This window comes from Falco rusticolus, chromosome 7 (assembly GCF_015220075.1).
Source record: "Falco rusticolus isolate bFalRus1 chromosome 7, bFalRus1.pri, whole genome shotgun sequence".
Lineage (NCBI taxonomy): Eukaryota > Metazoa > Chordata > Aves > Falconiformes > Falconidae > Falco > Falco rusticolus.
Window position 1 is genome coordinate 2062812 of NC_051193.1, and position 20238 is coordinate 2083049.

At 51.0% G+C, this 20238-nt stretch overlaps 4 protein-coding genes across 9 annotated transcripts in view; 1 reads left to right on the forward strand and 3 right to left on the reverse strand.

Annotated features, from left to right (window-relative positions):
* The window catches only part of SEMA7A (semaphorin 7A (John Milton Hagen blood group)), a 31648-nt gene extending 28091 nt beyond the window's left edge, over window positions 1–3557 (reverse strand). The window contains exon 1 of the mRNA XM_037395719.1: window positions 3494–3557. The gene's annotated coding sequence lies outside the window, so the exon portion shown is untranslated. The remainder of the gene's footprint in view (window positions 1–3493) is intronic.
* Window positions 3558–10188: 6631 nt separating this feature from the next.
* UBL7 (ubiquitin like 7) lies at window positions 10189–16435 on the reverse strand. The gene is given in 14 exon segments (XM_037395724.1): window positions 10189–10765; window positions 11139–11261; window positions 11492–11659; window positions 12373–12422; window positions 12858–12935; window positions 12938–12990; window positions 13529–13586; window positions 14229–14256; window positions 14258–14298; window positions 14301–14313; window positions 14435–14517; window positions 15159–15278; window positions 15787–16046; window positions 16168–16435. Coding segments are annotated over 13 exon segments (1137 nt in total). The 5' UTR covers window positions 15971–16046; window positions 16168–16435; the 3' UTR covers window positions 10189–10627.
* Window positions 16436–17360: 925 nt separating this feature from the next.
* Window positions 17361–19490, reverse strand: LOC119151611 (actin, cytoplasmic type 5). Of its 3 annotated transcripts, none has more exons than XM_037395727.1 (2): window positions 19392–19490; window positions 17361–18861 (listed from the first exon to the last, which is right to left on the reverse strand). In XM_037395727.1, exon 2 carries the CDS (start codon window positions 18848–18850, stop codon window positions 17720–17722), a length of 1131 nt encoding a protein of 376 aa, XP_037251624.1. In that variant the 5' UTR covers window positions 18851–18861; window positions 19392–19490; the 3' UTR covers window positions 17361–17719. The 3 variants fall into 3 exon arrangements, with proteins under 3 accessions (XP_037251624.1, XP_037251623.1, XP_037251625.1); XM_037395726.1 differs by having other exon boundaries at window positions 19375–19454; XM_037395728.1 differs by having other exon boundaries at window positions 19379–19402.
* A 35-nt stretch (window positions 19491–19525) lies between these two features.
* ARID3B (AT-rich interaction domain 3B) overlaps window positions 19526–20238 on the forward strand; it is a 36755-nt gene continuing 36042 nt past the window's right edge. For 2 of the 4 annotated variants that reach the window (XM_037395720.1, XM_037395723.1), the window contains exon 1: window positions 19668–19802. The gene's annotated coding sequence lies outside the window, so the exon portion shown is untranslated. Of the gene's footprint in view, window positions 19592–19659; window positions 19803–20238 lie in introns of those variants that run through there. The other 2 variants (XM_037395722.1, XM_037395721.1) reach the window with 2 other exon arrangements.

Here is a 20238-nt window from a genome sequence, read left to right on the forward strand (position 1 = left end):
GCTCCCAGAGGTGCTAAAACCTGTTATCACTTGTTTTCTTGCAGAGAATGCTTCCTGAAAAACATGGAATTCATTAGGACCCTTCCACACAGTCACAAGTGAAAAAGAAATGCCATTTGTAAATCAACAGTCTAAGCCATACAACCCATGCTGGTTCCTTAATAAAAAGATGGGGACTTAGCATTTTGCATTCACCCCAAATTTGGGCTCCACTATGAGAGCTGCATACGTTATTATCTGCTTTGCCTTCTATGACACGATGCAGCTGGTGGGCTAGGAAACTGGCTTTCAACTCCTACTCTTGACAAAGTTGCCAACTGGAAACACAGAAGGGTTCTGATCAGAGATGAACAAGGAGAGTTTCTGCCATATTAGAACAGCAAATCCTTTGCTTTTCCGTTTTTCTTGCCCCTAACACAGCTGGGGACTCTGCATGGTTAACTTTTAGGGGTTTTTTTTTCCACCTACAGCTAAATACAATGCTCCTGTGTATAAAATTCAGCTTCAAGCTCTCCCAAGAGCTTGGAAGTGTTCAGCTCTAGGCTCTTTTTACTTCAACACATGATACCACTCCACCTCCTAGACGAGGAGCTGAGCCTCCCCATGAACATGACTGTATTGTGGTCCTGGATACAGAACGATGTTGTAGCACCTTTGCTTTCGCGAAGCAAGAAACTCAGCAGACCGGCATGTATCAATTAAATACAAAGCTGTGTGAGATCTCTGCGTGCATCTCACCAGCAAAGGAGCGCACAGCAGAGGAGAAAAATGTGATAGTGATGGAACACGCAAGTACGCAGGAGCATCCCACTCAAAGTGCTGGTTACAACTCTTGAAATGAATGGTCTTCATTAAAACTGAGCTTTCACCCAAATGCCTTTGCTCCCTCCAGAAGCTACAGCTCACCTTAGCGTCCTTTTCCCTCCCCACAAGCTCCTTCAGGGCAGCAATGTGACTGCTCAGCCAGGGTGAGACGGACTCCCACAGATGAAGAAACATTAGATCATTGCGCAGGCCAACACTGAGAAAAAGACTTCAACATGCGGGCAAGATTTAGAGGGTCAGGGGAGTGGCATGACACACACTGTGTGATGCATTGCGAAAATAATCCCACCATGAGTTCCCCGTGGGCAGGGCTGTCCCACAGACGAGACAAGCAGCACAGCGCAATGCTGCACACATTTGATCAAGAAGCAGCCCAGCCTGCACACTTGGGAGGAGTGCAGAGATGGTTTCAAGGTTGCTTCAACCCTGTACCAGTTTGCAGGAGGCGCTGAACACAGAACATTGCCCTGAATACATCCAGAAACCTGCTGTGCACTAAGTACACACACCCCCGTCCCACAGCAGGAAGCACTTCTGTGAGGGTTTGTTTCTCAGGACCTGCTCAGCCACATGTCCTCCAACTATCCGACAAGGAACATGTAACACAAATCCATTAGATTCCAGGCACGAACTCCCGCCTCAGCCCCCTCCTGCAGAGGTTTCCGTCTGCTTCACTCAAGTATCAAAACTTCCACAGTGCAAATTATGTGCAGTTTTTTCCAGATCATGCTACTCTGTTCCAACATAGATCAGAAGGCAGCTTCCCCCAAGTATCCTGTAAAAATCATAAAGCACAGACTTTCCTTGGGAGGAACAGTTTTATTCATCACTGCAGAGAAGACAGAATGCTTTCGTGTTTGTGGCCCAAGCAGTCTAACCATTACGAAACCTCCCATTTTAGCTGGCATCTTTTCATTAAAGATGAGCAGGTACATAGAATATTATTCACAAGAACATCTCAGTTACCTCCTGCTAACCTCAGGCCAGGAATGTGACCCTGGGAAACAGTCAGTAGGCGTTGATGGGTTTGAACACAGACAAATCTTCCTTGGAAAAAAAATGTCAACACCACAAACATTCTTATCCCTGCAAAAGCCAGGCAAAGAAATTTTTTCTCTGTTGTGCTATCTCTTCCAGAAACCCGACAAGGACATCTCGATTTCTGGCTGTTATCAGCTCCAGCAGCTTCAGAATAGCACAAACAGGGACCTTTCTGAACATGGTGCAAAGGGCTGAGGATGCTCACCAGGTCCATCATGGCACATGTGTTTCCCCAGTCCCTCCCTAGACGATACTGGGAGACTGCATGTTTTGACACAGAGCACGGGAAATCCTGTTAAGCCCTGCTTGTGCAGGGACCCTGCTCTGGGATGGACTGATGTCCCATGAGGCTGGGACACAAGCATAAATGACCATTACAGAGCTTTGGAAGATCAGAGCTTCTATTTCTTACCCCTTGCATTTTGCCTTTGGGAACAAGTTAACTTATAAGCATAGACTTTAAGAGAAAAAATTTGAAATTCCACTCACTTGTTTCTTTTGGCACGGACCAACAGGTCCTTCAGTCCTCAGATGACAAAGTGAGGCAAGAAGGAAGCAAAGCAGATCATTTATCAGCAAGCTGCTGCATTCTGCTTTCAACACACAAATCCTACCCCCAACTCACATTCACTGCAGAGAGCTACAACCTCAACCATCCCTTCCTAAAGCCACAGCCCTGCAATGGCCATCAACCCTTCAGCCTCTCCAGGCATCCTGTTTTCATGCAAGCACATCTCCATCAGCTCTTTAAGCTGGACTGAGTCTGGGGGAGGGAGCTGATCAGCTGGTCTACCTCCCCTTCTCAGTTCTACCATGATGCTGAAAGACAGCACAGAGTAGCTACTGCCCCAAGAAGCGTTACTGAAGGGGTCAGAAGCCTCCACGTGCTAGATGCCACTCCCAAGCCTTTAAATGTGAGTCAGGGAAGGGGTGAAGGAACCATGTGTCCCAGGACATTTTCCAGTAGATCAACCCCTTTGACTTGCAGAAACAAACCCGTGACAGAGCTGTCTCATACTCAACTCTTTGGACAGCAGCACAAAAAACCCTACAGTGGGACTCCCCTTCTTTCAGTGCTTTCCCCTCTGCACTGAGGAAACCCCTGGGGCTCGCCCCAGGCAGGACCTCCCAGAGCAGAGCTTCACACCGCTAGTCACTGACTGCAGTAGCTTGCAGAGGTCCTGCCCGAGGACCAGCCACAAACTCAGCTCATCTAGATGACCCCAAACTACACCTTTTCTTTACAAACACCCATTTCGTTGGCAATATGCATTTCACCTGAATGCCTGTCACATTAACAAGCAGCACTGACAATATTGATTCAGTGACAACTCACTGACAGAGCAGGAAAGGAGGTAAAAAAGATGCACATCGGTGACATACTGCCACGTGTGCGCACCCCTCAGACAGGGGTGCCAAAGGCTTTAGGCAGAGTAAATTAAATCCAATGCAGAGTCCTACCCAATTAAGAGAAAGTTAAAACAAAAAAGAACAGAAATAAGTTGCTTTGTGGAGATTGATCTGCCACACTCCCACCTCCAGAGCTGCATATTGATATATTAATGCTGCACAGCACGTCAGCTCTGTCTTCTGCCGAGGGCCCAGCAGGCCAGACTCTTTTGCTTACCTGAAACTCCTGGTGTTTCTTTTCTTGACCGCTGTGTTTCTCTGCTTCCTGGCAGGACCTGGATTTCACGCTCTCCTGCAAGAATGGCTAACTTTCAGCAGTGGGCAATGCAGCCACCTCAGCAGTACCAATTCCCACATCTGCCAGCTGCTCTGAATGGCCCCAAGAAGGGTCCAGCACCCACCATCCCATAAACAAGCTTATAAGCCCCTTTTATCAGCTCCAGTAAACCCACAAAGCTCTCCTGGTAACACACAAGTTAAGGTTCACTCTCTGCAGTTTGGTCTCATCCCCTGCCATAATGTGGGTTGGAATTTTAGTCCACATTTCCCTCTGGGGAATCAAAGTCAGTCACCTGGCCCCCAAGAAGCCACTTCAAACTGCTGCTGGGAAAAATGCCAACAGAATCTCTTCTATGCTGACCAGGCACATAAGATTAAGTGGAGGCTGCTCAGGAAAGTAAACTATTTTATAGATATTAAACTGACCTTCTAGTGCTCAAGTACTTCCAGCAGTGATATCTGTCTCGCCAGGAAGGGAGAGACATCCAAGTGGTCCATTTCCTACTCCTCCCTCCTGTTTTGGCCCCTGCTAGCCAACCCTGGGCCAAATGACGCAGAAGGTAAGTGTCTGCAGTTCAGCACTGTCCTTGGCTCTAAATTCTGAGCCTGCCCAGTGACATGAAGGCTCAGCACCACAGATGCACTGGTTTCTCCTTCCATCAGACATGGCAAGCCCTCCATCTCTTCCAGCAGGAGGTTGGGAACAGCTCAGGATCTCACTCTGTGCTAGACCCATTTGACCTATTTTTCCCTGTGAGCTGTCAAAACTCTTAAAAGGGACACCGGCCTGGGCAGGAAAGAGCTCCTCTTTCTTCCTGCCTCCTATCTGCCCATCCCTGTTTAGGCTCCATGCCTGTCACCAGCTTCCCGGTTATTATGTGTCCAGACTGCTCCCACACAGCTCATTGTGAAAAGCGATTGCAGGAAGCCGTAGAAGCAACCAGGTCACAGACTTTTGGGAGAGGAGGAAAAGAAAAATAAAAAATGAGGTGGAGGAGGAATAAATGGACAGGAACTCACATGATCAAACACCAGCTGGCAGGATCCATGAGCTAATTAAATTATGTGTAACTGAAGATCCTCTGGGATCAAAGCATTTAATGCCAGGGAGCTACACCTTGGAATGGAATCCTGAAGAGACTGAATTGTCAGGACTCTTTCCCTTCCCTGGAACATGGACATATGCAAGCAACCCCATTAACACAAAGGTAAACAGCGTGAAGCCTGCTTTGCAGGATGTCGGGGCAGCATGCTGTGCATTGCTGTCATTAGCAATCCTCTCTGCTCTTTAGTGAGATTAAGTGACAATTTTCTTCCTGACTGCCTGACTCCCCTAGCTATCCTTGTCACCTCTTGCTGCTTCAGTGGCCACAGCAGTCCCAGGCACCCAAAAATGAAACCTCCAGCTTTACTGGGACCACTGCCACCCCTTTAGAGTGCAACATCCCAGAAATTACCTGTGCCACAGTCCCACGGCTGCACATCATCTCTTCCTTCCAGCTGCTGGACACTCTTGTGGGTCACTGATTTTGAAACTGTGGCTAAAGCACAGGACTCCCTGCTGCAGGGTGGGACAGAGGCTACAATTTTATCTGTGTTTAAAGAAAAAAGTTCTGTGGGGTCTGTTAACTATCAACATCCCATAACTAGCTCTACAAGTCCCTAAGCCTCAGAGAACTGGATGCTGGAAAACCTATTAAAGATGGATCTTTCTCTACTCACCCTGTTCTTAAGTTTTCCTGCAGCACCTGTTATTGGCCATTGCAGGAAGACAGGGGACTGGCTCTGATCCTACACAACCCATTTGATGCTTTTATTACCCCTGGAGTGGAACTCCACAGCTCTCCAGCTTCTCCCTCAAACTTAACACCTACAGTAATGCACCCTACTCAACAAGCGGTCCACGACTCTTAAATCAGCAAGGTACTTATTTCAGGGCCGGGGCAGGGCGGGGGAAAGTCACAAAGTGATTCTTTGTGCTGGCAGCCTGGAACACCCAGAAGTCAGCTAGAGAGACTGCGCAGTCAGAAATGCTCCCCCAAATCCTGGTCTCACTTTAAGAGCATTGGGATTTGGGTGGGGGGTTTTTTGTTGTTTTTTATTAAAAGTTTCCAGGTTCAGTTCAAAAGGACTAGAGTCAGGAAGCTTCACGTTCAAAGCCAGTGGCCCAGCCATTGTCTTGACTTCAAAGGATTTATCAGGGGATGTTTGTCATCTTCCCTCTGAACTTTCCTTTTGCTTACCATACTCTTAAACTCAAGCATCCTTTTAAGGCACAACTAGAACTACATGCACTACTATAAACCAAAGGATTATTCGTAAACAGTGTTATTTATAAATATACTGAAAATGTCACATCATGAAAATATTTCTATTTCCTAATACTTTTTTCTATATTTATACTTTTATAATGTTTCTGCTTACACCAACTTAAAATAGTCAGTTGCCTTAAAACCACACTGTTTTATAGTGCTGTTCTCCAGTTAGCATCAGACCGACTTAGCTGTGCAAAGCGCAGTTCCTTAGGAGGATGCTTTGATGACTGAAGTCACAGAGCTCCCCTTTCGTCACTTCTAAGGAAAATGTTGATCCATGCTAGGAAAGGGACTGAGTCCCACAGGAGACAGACTGTTGGGAAGCCGCACTGTATCACCTGTCCTGATCTTTGGGCTCTCACCTTATTCCTGATCAGCTGTCCCAGCATCCGTAAAACTCTTTCCTCCTTCCTCAAAAGTCTGCCTGAGACAGAGTAAGACCAAGATTTCATTATTTCCAAGGAAATCCCAACCAGGTCCCACTGCTCCCTCTTCCCTTTGCCCTGCCACTAGCCTGTCCCCCTTAGTGAGACTGTTCGGCTCACTCAACCGGGACAAAGCTAACTTAAGAATAAAACCTGAAAATGATTATGTTTCCTGACACTTCAGAATTCCCCACAAGGAAAAAGCTGAAAGCAATCGGGAAACTACCAAGTCCTTTGGAAAGAAAGCAAGCCGATGGGCCAGGTTTCTGCCAGATAAGTTCCCTGTTCGTGGCACAGATGTATCCTGCCACGCTGCTGAAGCTTACCCCTGCCCTAGCAAATCCCAAGGGAGACGCTGAGCTGCTGCACCCTGGAGCACTGTAGGAAGTCACCTTCACCAGTCCTCTGAATAACGTGCCACAGAGGAGCTGGGGGGCCGTGGTGTGTAGCCCCACACTGTGCTGGGAAGAAGAGAACAGCATTCCCTCAGCTCAGCACAGACATCTGTACTGGTTTTTGTACCAGCGTCCTGCAAGCTGGGGGCACGAGCCTCCGTTTGGCTGGGGGGAGCAAGGAAGAAACATTTATTCTGAATACTGGAGACACATGGGAGTACGAGGGGAAATCTCTCCCACTAGTCATTTGAAGTCAGAAATCAAGGCAGAAGAGCTTGAAACTTTGGTAGTTTATGTTGTCACCCAACAAACCACCCAAGCACGCCCACACCAGAGAGACTGCATCTGCACATAAACAATTAATACCTTAACCATCAACGTCTGGTCCTGGGATAGATCTTGCCAGTTGTGTTCATTTCACGCATGGGAAGGCTCCAGCATCATTGTAAAAGCACAGGAAGACAGAGGTGGGCAGTCACACAGGCTGAGGTACTGCAAAAGCTATCAGGGACATGAAGCCTAGGAGACTCTGCTGTCTCCATTTCACGCTTCTGCTGGAAAATTGCCCCTACACACTACTGCTTGGCTCCTCATGGAGACAATCGGCTCAGGACTGTCTTAGGCAGAAATACACAAGGCAGAAATGGTGAAAAAGCCATCAAGGTGGCCCACAAAGAGAAGCAGAGCACATATGGTGAAGAGCCTAGATCCCAGCCACACTGCCAGCCCCTGCAGGTGTCCACAATGCGCCAGCATTGATGGTCAAACACCAGAACAAATAACAAGATTACTGAAAACACAAGAGAACAAACAGCTGCTACCATTACTGCTGAAAACACCCGCTGTTACTGCCTCCCTTGTCAGCTCCGCTACAGGCAAAGAAGGCACTGGACCAAAAATTTCTCTTTCATGTCAGAACCAGAAAGTCCCTACCAAAAGCGCTTATGTTGGGGAACCGTGGTCTGACCTCCACCTCTTCAAAGGGTCAGCCAAGCACCTCCCAGGCTGCTGTCACAGCACAGATGCTTGGCTGGCAAACAGAGCATGGTGGAGGCTGGGCACACACGGAGGATACAGGTAGGCCGAGACCCAACAAGAATGGATGATCATCTAACCCAAACATGGAAGGAGCAAGCAAAGCTGACACGGGAGGAGGGGAAGGTGTCAGGGCAGTGGCACCAAGGATGGACCACAAAGAACAGGCAGGTGGGAGACAGCGCATCACAGTTTGCTCCCAAAAGAGCAGAATCTGTTGTGTTCAGCCACTGATAAATTAGTGCCTGGACTTAGCTGCTCTCTCAGCAAGCAACGGATACCAGCATCTCCCAGAGTCATTCCACGTTTGCTCAATATCCCTCTTCGGATATAGGCTCCTCCAGTGACTGTAGGAATAAGGACAACTGGCTCAGACAAGAGACCTCACATTACATCCCCATAAGCCACATTTTGGCTGCTAAGCCCAGGAAAAGGGCCTCTCCAAACGAGCGTGTGCCTCCTGCAGCCTTCACCCGGCCAGTTTCTCCCCTTACCAGAGGCTGTGCTGGCTGAGAGTTTTCTCTGCACACAGAGGTGCCTGCCAGCCCTGCTTTCATCTCAAAGCTGGGAAGCGGGAGGCACTTGGACACTAGAGCAGGTGGGAAGGCAGCGCTCATGTGGCTGCTGCACAGCCAGTTCTGAGGATCTCTGAGCTTCTACTCTCCTACCAGAGCTCCTGCATCAAAGTTTCCATTTCTCCTCCTCCTCCATCACCAGCCCTGCAGGTGCCAGGCAGAGCATCTCTTCCCATCCCTGCATCTCTAAATTTGCCTGGTTGCTGAGCACGTCTATTCTAGGCAGCCAAAGGCAGGCGAGATGAGGGAAGCGAAGCGCACGCATCAGCCGCATCGTGAACAGTATCTGCCAAGTTCTTCTCTGCTATAGCCAGTTCAGACAGAGAATGTGTCTGATGCAGTACTCCGAGCCAAGTAACAGTTTGTGAAAGAAATCAGAAAAAAGTTATTTCCATGCAAAATGTCCAAGCAATTTTCAATTATCTGGGGACACAGGGAGAAGCAGAAATAGCCATTAAAACAAGAAACTATTTAATACACAACATGGGTCAACAAAGTGATCAAATCATAAGAGCAAGGTCATCACAGGAAAGAAATACCATCTGGGACACCAAGCTGGCCTAAGCTGAGAATTGACGTGGTACAGCATAGTAAACTAGTCACCCTGGTCCCAAAGCTGGTCCTGCTAGCCCTGAGCCTACAAATGCTTTCCAGCTTTGGGCAGCAGCATCTGCGATACAGCTAATCCTCGGTTAGCCCGGGAGGATTGAGGGCTGACAGCAGGGCTTGTCTCCACAGTGGGGAAGGGAGGGAGGATGCTGTGCATATGCTGTTCACTCCTCGAGCAAAGCATGGGGTGAAAGCACCAGGAATGGGAACAAATTAATCAGTTTTCATACACGTAAAATCATCGCCATCATCTGGACCAGGTTTCCAAAGCGGGCAGTAACCCGGAAGGGTGGAAAGCCAGTTATGTCCATCACATCTTATATTCTACATACTGAAAAATAAAAACAGTCCCTCCTCCCTCCTGAGAGACTTAATCCTCTAGACAGGATTAAAGTCTATCAGTCAACAGACTACCCTGGAGAGAACAATCCAGCATTTGCTGGGTGATAGCTGAGATCGTATCAGCAAGCTATCATAGCACTTGGAGAGGATTTAGATGGGAACACAGGCAGCCTGAAGGTAGGAGAGCATTTTCTGCTTTTAGCTTCCCTAGTAACGCATGGTGGCATTTCAGGCAAACCAGCTCCCATTTTCATGCCTTGTTAATCTCAATGGTACAATCAGAGCGAAGTTAGGCCCAGCTCTGGTTCTGGCTTCTCTCAGTTCCCATTGACTGTAATTACAAGCAAATGCCTTTGATGCCTTTGCAGCTCAGGTCTTAACTGCCTCAAATGTGGCACCCAGGATTAAAGACCCTTTGGAAAACACTTGGCTGCGGCCAGACTAACCCGTGTCAGAGACAAGGCATTTCTCCCAAGTCATTCTGCAGCATCTCTCTCTCTCTGGCCACTGCCTCAACACTTATGCTTGTCGTCCTTTTACTGTCACCTTGTGGTGGCCATGAACTCCTGTGCCTGTACCCTTGCTCTTGTCAGCTTGCAGGACTCTACCAGCCTCACCCAACAACTGAGAAAAAAACAGGTTTCTGCTGAGAAGGAGACATGATGCTTCTCTGCAGCACCTTCTTGGAGATATCTGGCAGCACAAATAGTTCTTTTAGTAATGGACTAACTCATGGCAGGATGGCTGTGCAGGTCAGCTACACCCCAAACACCGCTCTCCTAAGAGATAAAGCTTTGCTCTCCGAGAGGAGTGCCCTCTGCTGAAATAACAGTCCTACAACAGGCAAAGCATTTTCTCCAGCCTCCTTCAGGCGATGAGCACGCTGCCTCGCAGATCTGGAACACAATCCGGGACAGACCACAACCCAAACAACAGGCAAGTGAATACAGTCCATTTAATACAGTTAAACACAGAGGGACCTCAACAGCAAACCAAGATAGACAGAGGCACGTCAGGTGGGCAGGAACAAAACAGGCAGGAGAATGTGTTGACAGATCTAAGACCACAGAACCATAGGTGCCACATCTCTCCAACACACAGAGCCACATGCTGCTCTGTGCTGGACAAATTCTGAGGTCAGGAGGAGGAGGCTGGAGAGAGGTAGCTGGAGCTGGAGGAGCTGCCCTCAGCATGGTCAGTGCTCTCAAACAGAAGTGCACTGCCCACCTGCAAGGAAAGGAGCAGGCATCCCAACTCCTCCATGCTGGAGAAAGGAACCCCACTGCAGAGAGGAGTTACAGGGCCAAGTCCCAGACCAAGGAATGTCACAGCTGCCACAGTGCAACTCACCAGTCCAGCCTCTCCGGCCCAAAAAGCTAGGGAGCACCACCAGCAAAGATGAGCTCCAGGGCAGCCTGAATGTCCCCTCCAGTGGCCTGCAGGGCTCGGAGACTTAGCTCATCATCATGTATGCCCATGTCTCGCAGCTGCTGAAGCTGTGGTTGCCACTGGCTCTACAGACAGGAGACAAAAGAAGCTAAGGGTAGGTGCAAGAGTCCAAGCAGAAACAAACCAGCTTTCTCCACAGCCCGCTCTTACACACTACATTCTCCCACCTCTCTCTAGCTCACGACTGCAATGCTAAGTGTGCAAGCAGATCTCGAAAGCTCAGAGTCTTGCTGCAAACTCCCCAAATCCACCAGCCCACCGTCCCACTTTCACTTGGTACTTTTGCACCAGTCTATCACACCTCCTGCAAGAAGCACTTCTCCGGCAATGTCCCTTTCAGCTCAGTGCCCTGTCCCAAGGGGCAGCTGGAAGAACCACCTCCACCCTGCAACGCTCAGTGAAATATGGGCTCCCGAAAGAAAAGGCTGTGACACTGACCTGCAGGCTGGGCTGCCCCGAGGCCTGAAGGGCATGCTGTAAGGCCTGGCTGAAGAGGTCGTTGGTGATGGGTGTTCCTGACTGGACACTGGATGACATTGGGGAGGTTCCAGAGGAGTGACCCTAGGAGAAAGTAAGTTGTACACAGATCAGAGGAACACTTGTCACAGAAACCAGAGCCAGCACAGAGCAATGCCTGCTGCATCATGCCTCCTTGAGCCCATATGAAAGAGAACTCAGCCATAAGAAAATAAAGCAGCGAGGGGTCCCAGACCCAAGCAGGGCTTGTGCTCAGTCAGGCGCTGGTTTTATGGCCCAGGAAGAACTCCCTAGCTGCTGTGCTGCCACTGTACCTGGGTGCCAGGGGTGGGTGTGTGGGAGCTGCTCTCTGGGGTGCTTGCCAGTGCCAGCGCAGTCGCCAGCTCGCTCTGGGTGATCGGCCGGGGCCCAGCAGCCCCAGCGTAGCCAAGGGAAGCTGGGCGGGAGCCAGAAGTGCTGCTGGATGGCGTAGACCTTGTGCTCTGCATGGAGGAGGAAAAAAAACCAAAACAACCCACCTCTGACGTCGGTGTCCATGTCCCAGTAAAATCTGTCTCGTGCTCATTCCGAGGGATCCCATTCCTACACTACTGGAAACTTACAAGTGCAGAACTTTTTTTAAAAAAAATATGACAGTAGGATGTGCTTTTTGCACAAACTCAGCTATTACAAAGCTGCAGAATCTGGCAGTAAACTTTTTAATGTATCATCCATCAGCTTAAAAACAAAGCATTATTAGCCCGTAACAAAACAACTAGCTGTTGACAGGCACTTTTCCTGTCTAAACACGCCATTTCTCTTACAAAATTCGTTGTCCTTTGGACAGGAAAACTTCCTATGGCAGAATAAGAGCAGAGACCAACACTCCCATGCTGCTTGGCCATGCTCATCTGTGCACAACTATTTCTGCATCAGTTTGGCTATGAAGGTATTTACTCTGAGGACAAGTGCTGCTTCAAGTTGGGCTTCTGCATTCTTCTGTTGTGACCCTACTTCAGCACTGAAGAAAATCTGAACACAAACAACATCTGCGCACGCCACAATCAACATCTGTCTCCACAATACCCCTGGAAGCCAGAGCAGCTCATGGTGTTCACGAGACAGGAAAGAGAAAACCTGTGGAGTCTTTAAGGGCTACGAGTTAAACCCATATTGCAAGTCCAAAACAGCTGTTCCACCCAACATGGCCACTTACCTGGTGAAAGTCATCTTCATCATCAGAGAGACCCTCAAACAGAAAGCCACCTGCAACAGAGAGGAGAACCAACAGATGGAGAAAACTGGGTGCTGGCAGGAATGATGCACCAGAGGAGAATCCTGGGGAGCCCTTGGCCATGCCGCCAGGCTCAGCCCCAGCTAACGCACTGGTTAGGACAGAAGCCTCAGCACCAACCAGTTCACGTGCAGCAGGTCAGGCCCACCATTTGCACAAAGCAGAGGCCACAGCACAGCTACCAACACACCTGGATGGGAGGCCCTGAGGCCAAAGTGCCTCAGGTGAGCCTCACACAGTGCAAAACTTATCAAGCCACAGTGCATGTTTCTAGCTCAGGAACCCAAACCTCTTTTACTCTCAGCCTGGGGATGGGATGACCGTGTCAGTACTGCACACATTTATCTGCAAATCCCGCAGAACATCGTTTCTGCAGGTTCCTCACTCAACCGTATGGCTGAACGTACCTGGCATGTCCCGGTAGGAGCCAGAGGACATGCCTCGGGAAGATGTCTCTGGAGCTGGGAGGGGGGTGCTGCCAGCACCGAGTGTAGAACAAGGACAATGGCATTCACAAGTGCAGGGTGAGCTGGGATTAGCCTGGAGAGGAAGCATGGAAGAACAAATCATGCCACACATGGAACCTAAGAATCAGCAGCTCAATACTGGCAAAGAACTTAATGGCCACAGCCATCACCACTGGCTGCACCAACACCACTGCCTTTTGCTGTCCAGCAACAAACACCTCCCACATCGTTCCATGCAGCTGAAGAAGCTGGGGCTTCCTTCTTGACCCCCACGTTGACCCTCCCATGGTACAGATTTCCCACGTGCCCTCATGGGAGCAACTCTCTGCTGTGAGCAACCAGATCCAGATTTGAATCCATGATCTGGAGACGATGATGGCCCTGCCTCCCACTAAATATCCTTCAGTTTAATCCAACAGTGGAGGCGATGTGTATCAAAGTATCAGCTTCCCTCCTTCCTGCTGCTGAGGAAGACAAGTCCTAACCTGGATCTCTGGCCTGGTGTATCTGTACGGCAGGCAGGAGCAGAATTCTCCCACCCAGAGGGAAGCAGTCTATACAACAGTGCAACAAAAGCATTGCTTAGTCACTCCACAGCTCATGTGAACTACGTGTCCAGCATGTTGGGGTCTGCAAAAACTGAAAAGAGATCCTTGTCCTGTAGGACTCCTGAGAGGGACCAGGAACATGACAAGACAGGATACAAGAAACAGGAGCCATTCAAACAAGAGTCATGGGAAAAACCAAAATAATTAATTGTTTTTCAGGAACTGAGTCACTAGCAAATACAATAAATACTCATTATTGTTCTCTCTGAAGCCTTTTACATCTTCCTGGAGAGACTCTCCATCACAGCCACCCACCCAGGGATGGGGCTTTCCCAGCATATCCCATAGGCTGGGCACCAGCACAGACAGCTCCACCTTAAGGGCAGGATCAAATCAAGCCAGGTTGTGACCACATCTTGTATTCCACCTGTCTCAGAGCAACGTGCCAACAAGCCTAGTAACCATGTCAGAACAAGTGAGATGTAATGAACATTTTGTAACACTTTGCGCTGGGAGAAAGCACCCTCTCCACTGCTCTCCTTTGGGCTCCATGTTCCCTAATTCCTTTTGAAGCCAGCACCCGTCCACAGACATCACCAATGGAGCACAACACTGACACCTGAGCAGGCACTGACACTCATGCTCACAAAGCACAACCACTTTCTCCAGAGAAGTGGAACTCTCCCTTCCCCATGTCAGGAGTTAAACACAGACTATCTTTATTTGGCTTTCCTCAGATCCTCTGGATCACATCTGGACTCACCTAAAGCAACAGGGTCGCTGCTCAGGCCCAGGAGTGGCTACAATGATCTGATCCAGCGACTCCTTGTTCCCAGCATTTTAAAGACCTGCCAGAGAAATCAGAGCAGATCAGCAATGTTGCACAACCAGGCTCCGCCACGGGACTCTCTTCACAGAGAGGGGACAGACAAAAGACACCCAGACAGCACAGTATGAAGCCCCACTCACTGCATCTCTGTAGGCAGGACTGCTGTGCAGGGCAGTGTGAAGGACCCGGAATTCCCGTACTGCTGCCACCTTATCCACAGGCTCTGAGGGAGAAAAAACAACAGAACAAAACACAGTTCTCTCTGTCAGCTTTACTAGCCATTTTACATGCCACTGGGGCTTCCACACTGCAATCGCAGTGGTGATTCTTTAATGCCCCTGGAGTCAGCTAGCCCAAAGAGGAAGGGCACAGGACTAATGATTGCAATGTCTCAGTACAGTTACCGCAGCATAACAAAGAACAGAACTTTCAGTTTCCAGATACATGAAAAAATATATTCTCCTACATGTAAAAAGGAGCTGTACTGAAGTAATTAACTCTAACAGGCAGACTAGGAACACACGCAAGCCTGCTCATCCCTCAAGCTGAGTAACCAGTCGCTTTGTTGTTGTCTATTCTCTGGCAACACCCTAAAATCGATTACAGTCAATTAAGGAAAGGATATTCACTCTCTGTATTAAATAGTTCATTCCTTAATGCTCTCATCAGCAAGAAAACATAACACCCATTTGCTCCTCTTAGAGGTGGAGGGTTCCTCCACAAACATATCGATCAATTCCTCCTGAAAACCCATGTCAGCCTCCCAGAAACAAATCACAAGAGAAGCTGTTCCTCAGTCGCAAGGAACCTACACCAAACACATCCCAAGGCAATCTAAGCAGGAACCCACAGTCCTCTCCTCACCTGGTTTCTGATCAGGCTCAGGCCAGGATTTGCGCAGGACATGAACAGTGGAGCCAGGCTGAATGCCATAAAAATCCAGCGTCTGGTCATCCCTCAGCTTACGGCCACAATAGATGAGATCTAGGAGAGAGAATCATCTAAAGATAAACACCTCTGGCACACTCAGAAAGGGCCTTGGGTCTTTAAGTGAGGACTGCCTGGGGGTGATTGCTCCACATGTGTAGCTACTTCATCTGCCAGCCACACAGGGACTCCATAACACAGGGGAGTTATGGAGCTGAGATTCACAGAACGTGACTTTGCCACCTCCTTTAGAAGAGCTGACCTCTCTGACAGCTCTCATTAGAGTTCTCACAAGGACACACTGGTGGTAGCAAGTCAAAAGATTTCTTAGCAAGGGCACCAACACCACAGAAGCACTGTGATCTCAAGCACACACAGAACAAACTATGCAAATCACAAGGTACTACGACCACACTTTGAGCCCCTGGCCATGCTCCCCGGTTGCACCAAGTCTTCCCACCAGCCCAACACCAGTAACAGGGCATTCGTGTTGCAGCCGCAGAAAAGAGAAGAAGAGGGTGGCCCCAGGTGGGAGGGCTCTGACATGACACACACAAGCACCTACCGATGAGCTCAGGGTCTGGGACCGATTCCTGCAGCTTGCCGGTGATGAGCTGCTTGAGGTACGAGATGCTGCACCCACCAAGTGGGCATTCTCCCAGCTCTGTCTCCGGCAAATGTAAGATGGATTTGGGAGCCAGCGGCTGATCTGCCAGCTTCACCGCGATGTGCCACTCCGGCAGGGACATTCCAGCTTCTCGCTGGCTGAGTCACAGGCCAACCTAAGCCCCACAAAGCTCTGTCGGGAAGATCCACGAAGGTCTCCTCGGGGAAGGGAGGAAAACAAACCAAAGTGAGACCCTCCATTAACCAAAGACATTATAAATTCACAGGCCAGCACACAGGAGGCCTGACCAACACACAGCCATGCTTTTTAGGTTCCTACCTCTGTCTTAAGCCATATCTGAAGCTGCAGGGATGGCGGAAAGGCCTCTGCTACCCTCAACACCCAGCCGAGAAAGAGAAGCTAAGGGCAAGGCCCGGCCTGCCTAGCAGGCGCACCCCAGGCCCCTCTCCAACCCCGGAAGGCCCCGTTTCCCGGCACGGAGACGGCGGAGCAGAGGACAGATGCGGGGTAAGGCGCCCACGGCCGCTTAGCGAGGTACCCCAGCAGTACCAGGCCCCCCTCCAGCCGCACAGCCCCCCACCCAGCGCCCCCCCCCCCCGCCAGCCCTTCCTCCCCTCGACCGCGTCCCCAGGGCGCACCGGAAGCGGAAGTTCTCTTCGGCTGCGCGGTGCACCCTGGGAAACGGAGTCCGCCAGGGAAGGCTATATGTAACGCCAGGCGGTTCCGAGGTGGGGATGGTGCCGATTGGCTGGGCTTACTACGACGAACGGGAACGAGCCAATAGGCGGCCAGCTGGGGGTTTACAAGCCGGAGCGCGCCCGGAGGGCACCAGTGCCGGCGGGGCCGGCGCCGGGAGCAGGGCTTGGTGCTGGGCCCTCGGGCAGGGAAGCGGGCTGTGTCACAGCTACGGCAGACGTGGGGGACGGAAGGACAAGCCTCAGCAGTAGGAGCTGAGGGGTCAGAAGCCCATGGAGACATAACCAAATGCTTCCCTCAAGAGCCCCAGCTACTTTTCAATTAACAATACTTAAGGAGTGGCCACCCTTCCCCACAGAAGGGGGACAGCCTGCAGACAGCCCCTGAAGTAGGGGCTTCCCCAGCTGAGCAAGTTCATCACCATCTGCTGCTTCATCTTATCACTCTCTCCCAAAAAAGGAGAGGCCACTACTCCTCCAGTCACCAATCTTTGTGCCAAGGCACCAAGTTTTTCTGACAAGAGCTGCTCGTGTTCTAAAAAAAGCCAAGTTACCATTAAAGTACAGAAAGGCTGCAAGAGTCACATACCAGTCAAGCTTTCCTTCCTAACAGTTCTTAACATGGTCTGCACTGCACAGGGCAGCTTTAAAAGGTGCCATTACATGATTTGTATAGCATTTCCCCCCAGTTTTGTTTTCCAAGTATTAAGCAGCAGGCAGCTACAAGCTATGTTTGCACCAAAATCATGTACTGCACAATAATTCCTTGTAGCAAGAAGATAGAGAGCCCATGCTGAAAGAAAGCAAGATAACCTCTTACAGTTTTTTAAGCTTAAGAAGTTTATTTGTTTTCCTACAAAGGAGTCAGTTGTGACAAATCTAAAGGTGACAAGTCTAACTTTAGTGTCATCCTACCAGTGTTACATCAGAGAAGTGAACAACCCTCCATCTATTTTCAAGCCCCAGAGCGCCATGAGGAGGAGCAGCTAGCCAGCCAAAGAACTACAGCCTAACAGGCCATTAAAATGCACATGTCACTACTCAGTACCTCAACATATTAGTTAAAACATGAAATAAGTAACAGTCAAACAATCCTGGTCCAACGTGGAAGGAGGAGGGTGCCCCAGCACGCATCCTGGCAAGGACAGCCCTCAGGTGACTGCCAGCAGTCCCTCTTAGAAGCACTTGCGATGGACAATGGAAGGGCCAGACTCATCATACTCCTGCTTGCTGATCCACATCTGCTGGAAGGTGGAGAGAGATGCCAGGATGGAGCCACCAATCCAGACAGAGTATTTACGCTCCGGTGGGGCGATAATCTTTATCTTCATGGTGCTGGGTGCCAGGGCCGTGATTTCCTTCTGCATTCTGTCAGCAATACCAGGGTACATGGTGGTACCCCCAGACAGCACGGTGTTGGCATACAGGTCCTTCCTGATGTCCACATCACACTTCATGATTGAATTGAAAGTGGTCTCGTGGATGCCGCAGGACTCCATGCCCAGGAAAGAGGGCTGGAATATGGCCTCAGGGCATCGGAAACGCTCATTCCCAATAGTGATCACCTGCCCATCAGGCAGCTCATAGCTTTTCTCCAGGGAGGAGGAAGAGGCAGCTGTGGCCATCTCCTGCTCAAAGTCCAGAGCAACATAGCAGAGCTTCTCCTTGATGTCCCGCACAATCTCTCTCTCAGCTGTGGTGGTGAAGCTGTAGCCCCGCTCCGTGAGGATCTTCATGAGGTAGTCGGTCAGGTCACGGCCAGCCAAGTCTAGACGCAGGATAGCATGGGGCAGCGCATAGCCTTCATAGATGGGCACAGTGTGGGTGACACCATCCCCAGAGTCCATGACTATACCGGTGGTGCGGCCAGAGGCATAGAGGGACAGCACAGCCTGGATGGCTACGTACATAGCTGGGGTGTTGAAGGTCTCAAACATGATCTGGGTCATCTTCTCCCGGTTGGCCTTAGGGTTCAGGGGGGCCTCAGTGAGCAGGACAGGGTGCTCCTCTGGGGCAACACGCAGCTCATTGTAGAAGGTATGGTGCCATATCTTCTCCATGTCATCCCAGTTGGTGACGATGCCATGCTCAATGGGATACTTCAGAGTGAGGATGCCCCTCTTGCTCTGGGCTTCATCCCCCACATAGCTGTCCTTCTGCCCCATGCCCACCATGACACCCTGATGCCGGGGACGCCCCACAATGGAGGGAAAGACTGCACGGGGGGCATCATCCCCTGCAAAACCTGCCTTGCACATGCCAGAGCCATTGTCCACAACAAGGGCAGCAATCTCTTCATCCGCCATGCTGACCAGGCCTGAAGCAAGTATGGACACAAAGATATCACAGAGTGCCAGAACAGAGCAAGAACATCACAGAGCCCTGAAACCTGCCCCTACACACTATACACCTGAAATGATTTAATAGGCTAGGGAGCTCCAACAGCAACATGAGGGATCTAAGGGGAGAAAGGATATTGAGGCATCTTGAAAGGTTGTCCCACAGAGCCCTCTGGGACTGAGTGGGGAGGACACCAGTGAGACATGATACCTATTTATTCCCCGAAAGCATACAGATATATACACACACAGCCCCAGAAAAGATAAGCACTGACCCTTCCCACTCCCTCCCCAGGGACCAGCAGGTACCAACCAGCGGGGATGGCCCGATACAGATCCCCCCCTACAGATCTCCATACATTTTCACCACAAACCTGAAAGGAACAAAGAAAAGCCCCAACACAGGGCAGCCCCTCCCCACCACTGAGGCCCAAGCAGGCAGCGGAGCCCCCCGAGCCCGCCCCCAGGGAAATAGCCGCCTCAGCCCTCACCTACACACGCTACCCACCCCACAGCAGCTCCTCCTCAGCGAGTGCCAGCCCAGCCCCGCGCGCGCCCTTTTATCCCCCCGGAACCGGAAGCCGCTTCTTGCTTCGGTATTTAATTGGCTCCCGGCCTCTGCGCAATCCCGCCCTTTCCTCCTCTTAAGCCGCTTCCGGGCGCGGGGCGGTGGCGGTTCGTCTTCCGTCACCGGGGCCGTATCCGGAAGTAAGGCGGGCGCTTCCGTTACTGGGCACCGCCTCCGCCGCCCCGTTTCCGGCTGGGCCGAGGAGGGGCGGCGCGGGGTGGGGAGGGGGGGGGCGGAAAGAGGCAGTGCCGCGGGCGGAGCTGAGGCGGCCGCGCACGGGCCGGCAGCGACCCGCTCCCGGGGCCCGCGGGAGGTAACGGCCCCGTTTGCCCCGGGGGGGGGGAGTTTGCGGTGGGTACGGTTGGAGGGTGGCACCGCTCTGGGGGCCAGGCCTGCAGCGGGGGCCGCTATGGGAGGGAGTCTGGCTGAAGCTCACCGGCAAGCAGGGCCGGTTTGGGGCCGGGGGGCAGCCGCCCTTCTTCGGGGACTCCCCCCTTGGGGGGGGGGGGGGGTGCGGGGGTTATGGGGCGGGGAGGCCTCCGGTGAAACCGGGAGGGGTGGGGGGGGTGGCTGTGGAGTTGTTTACCGCCGCTGCAGAGCTCAGCCCCCCGGGCTGGGGGGCAGGCTGGCCTCGGCTCCTCACCTCACGCGTTAACTCTTTCAGGTGGTTTCCCCTTGGCAAACCTCTCCCCGGCGCGGAGGGCGTTTGCCCGTTACGATGCCAACGGGGCTAGTTACAAACGGTGATCCGGGGGCTTTTTGATTTAAGGGGTTCTCCCAGGGACTC

What these genes read in the sequence shown, in the direction of transcription:
- LOC119151611 (XM_037395727.1), bottom strand. Translation starts at nt 18,850, where the DNA reads ATGGCGGATGAAGAGATTGCTGCCCTTGTTGTGGACAATGGCTCTGGC.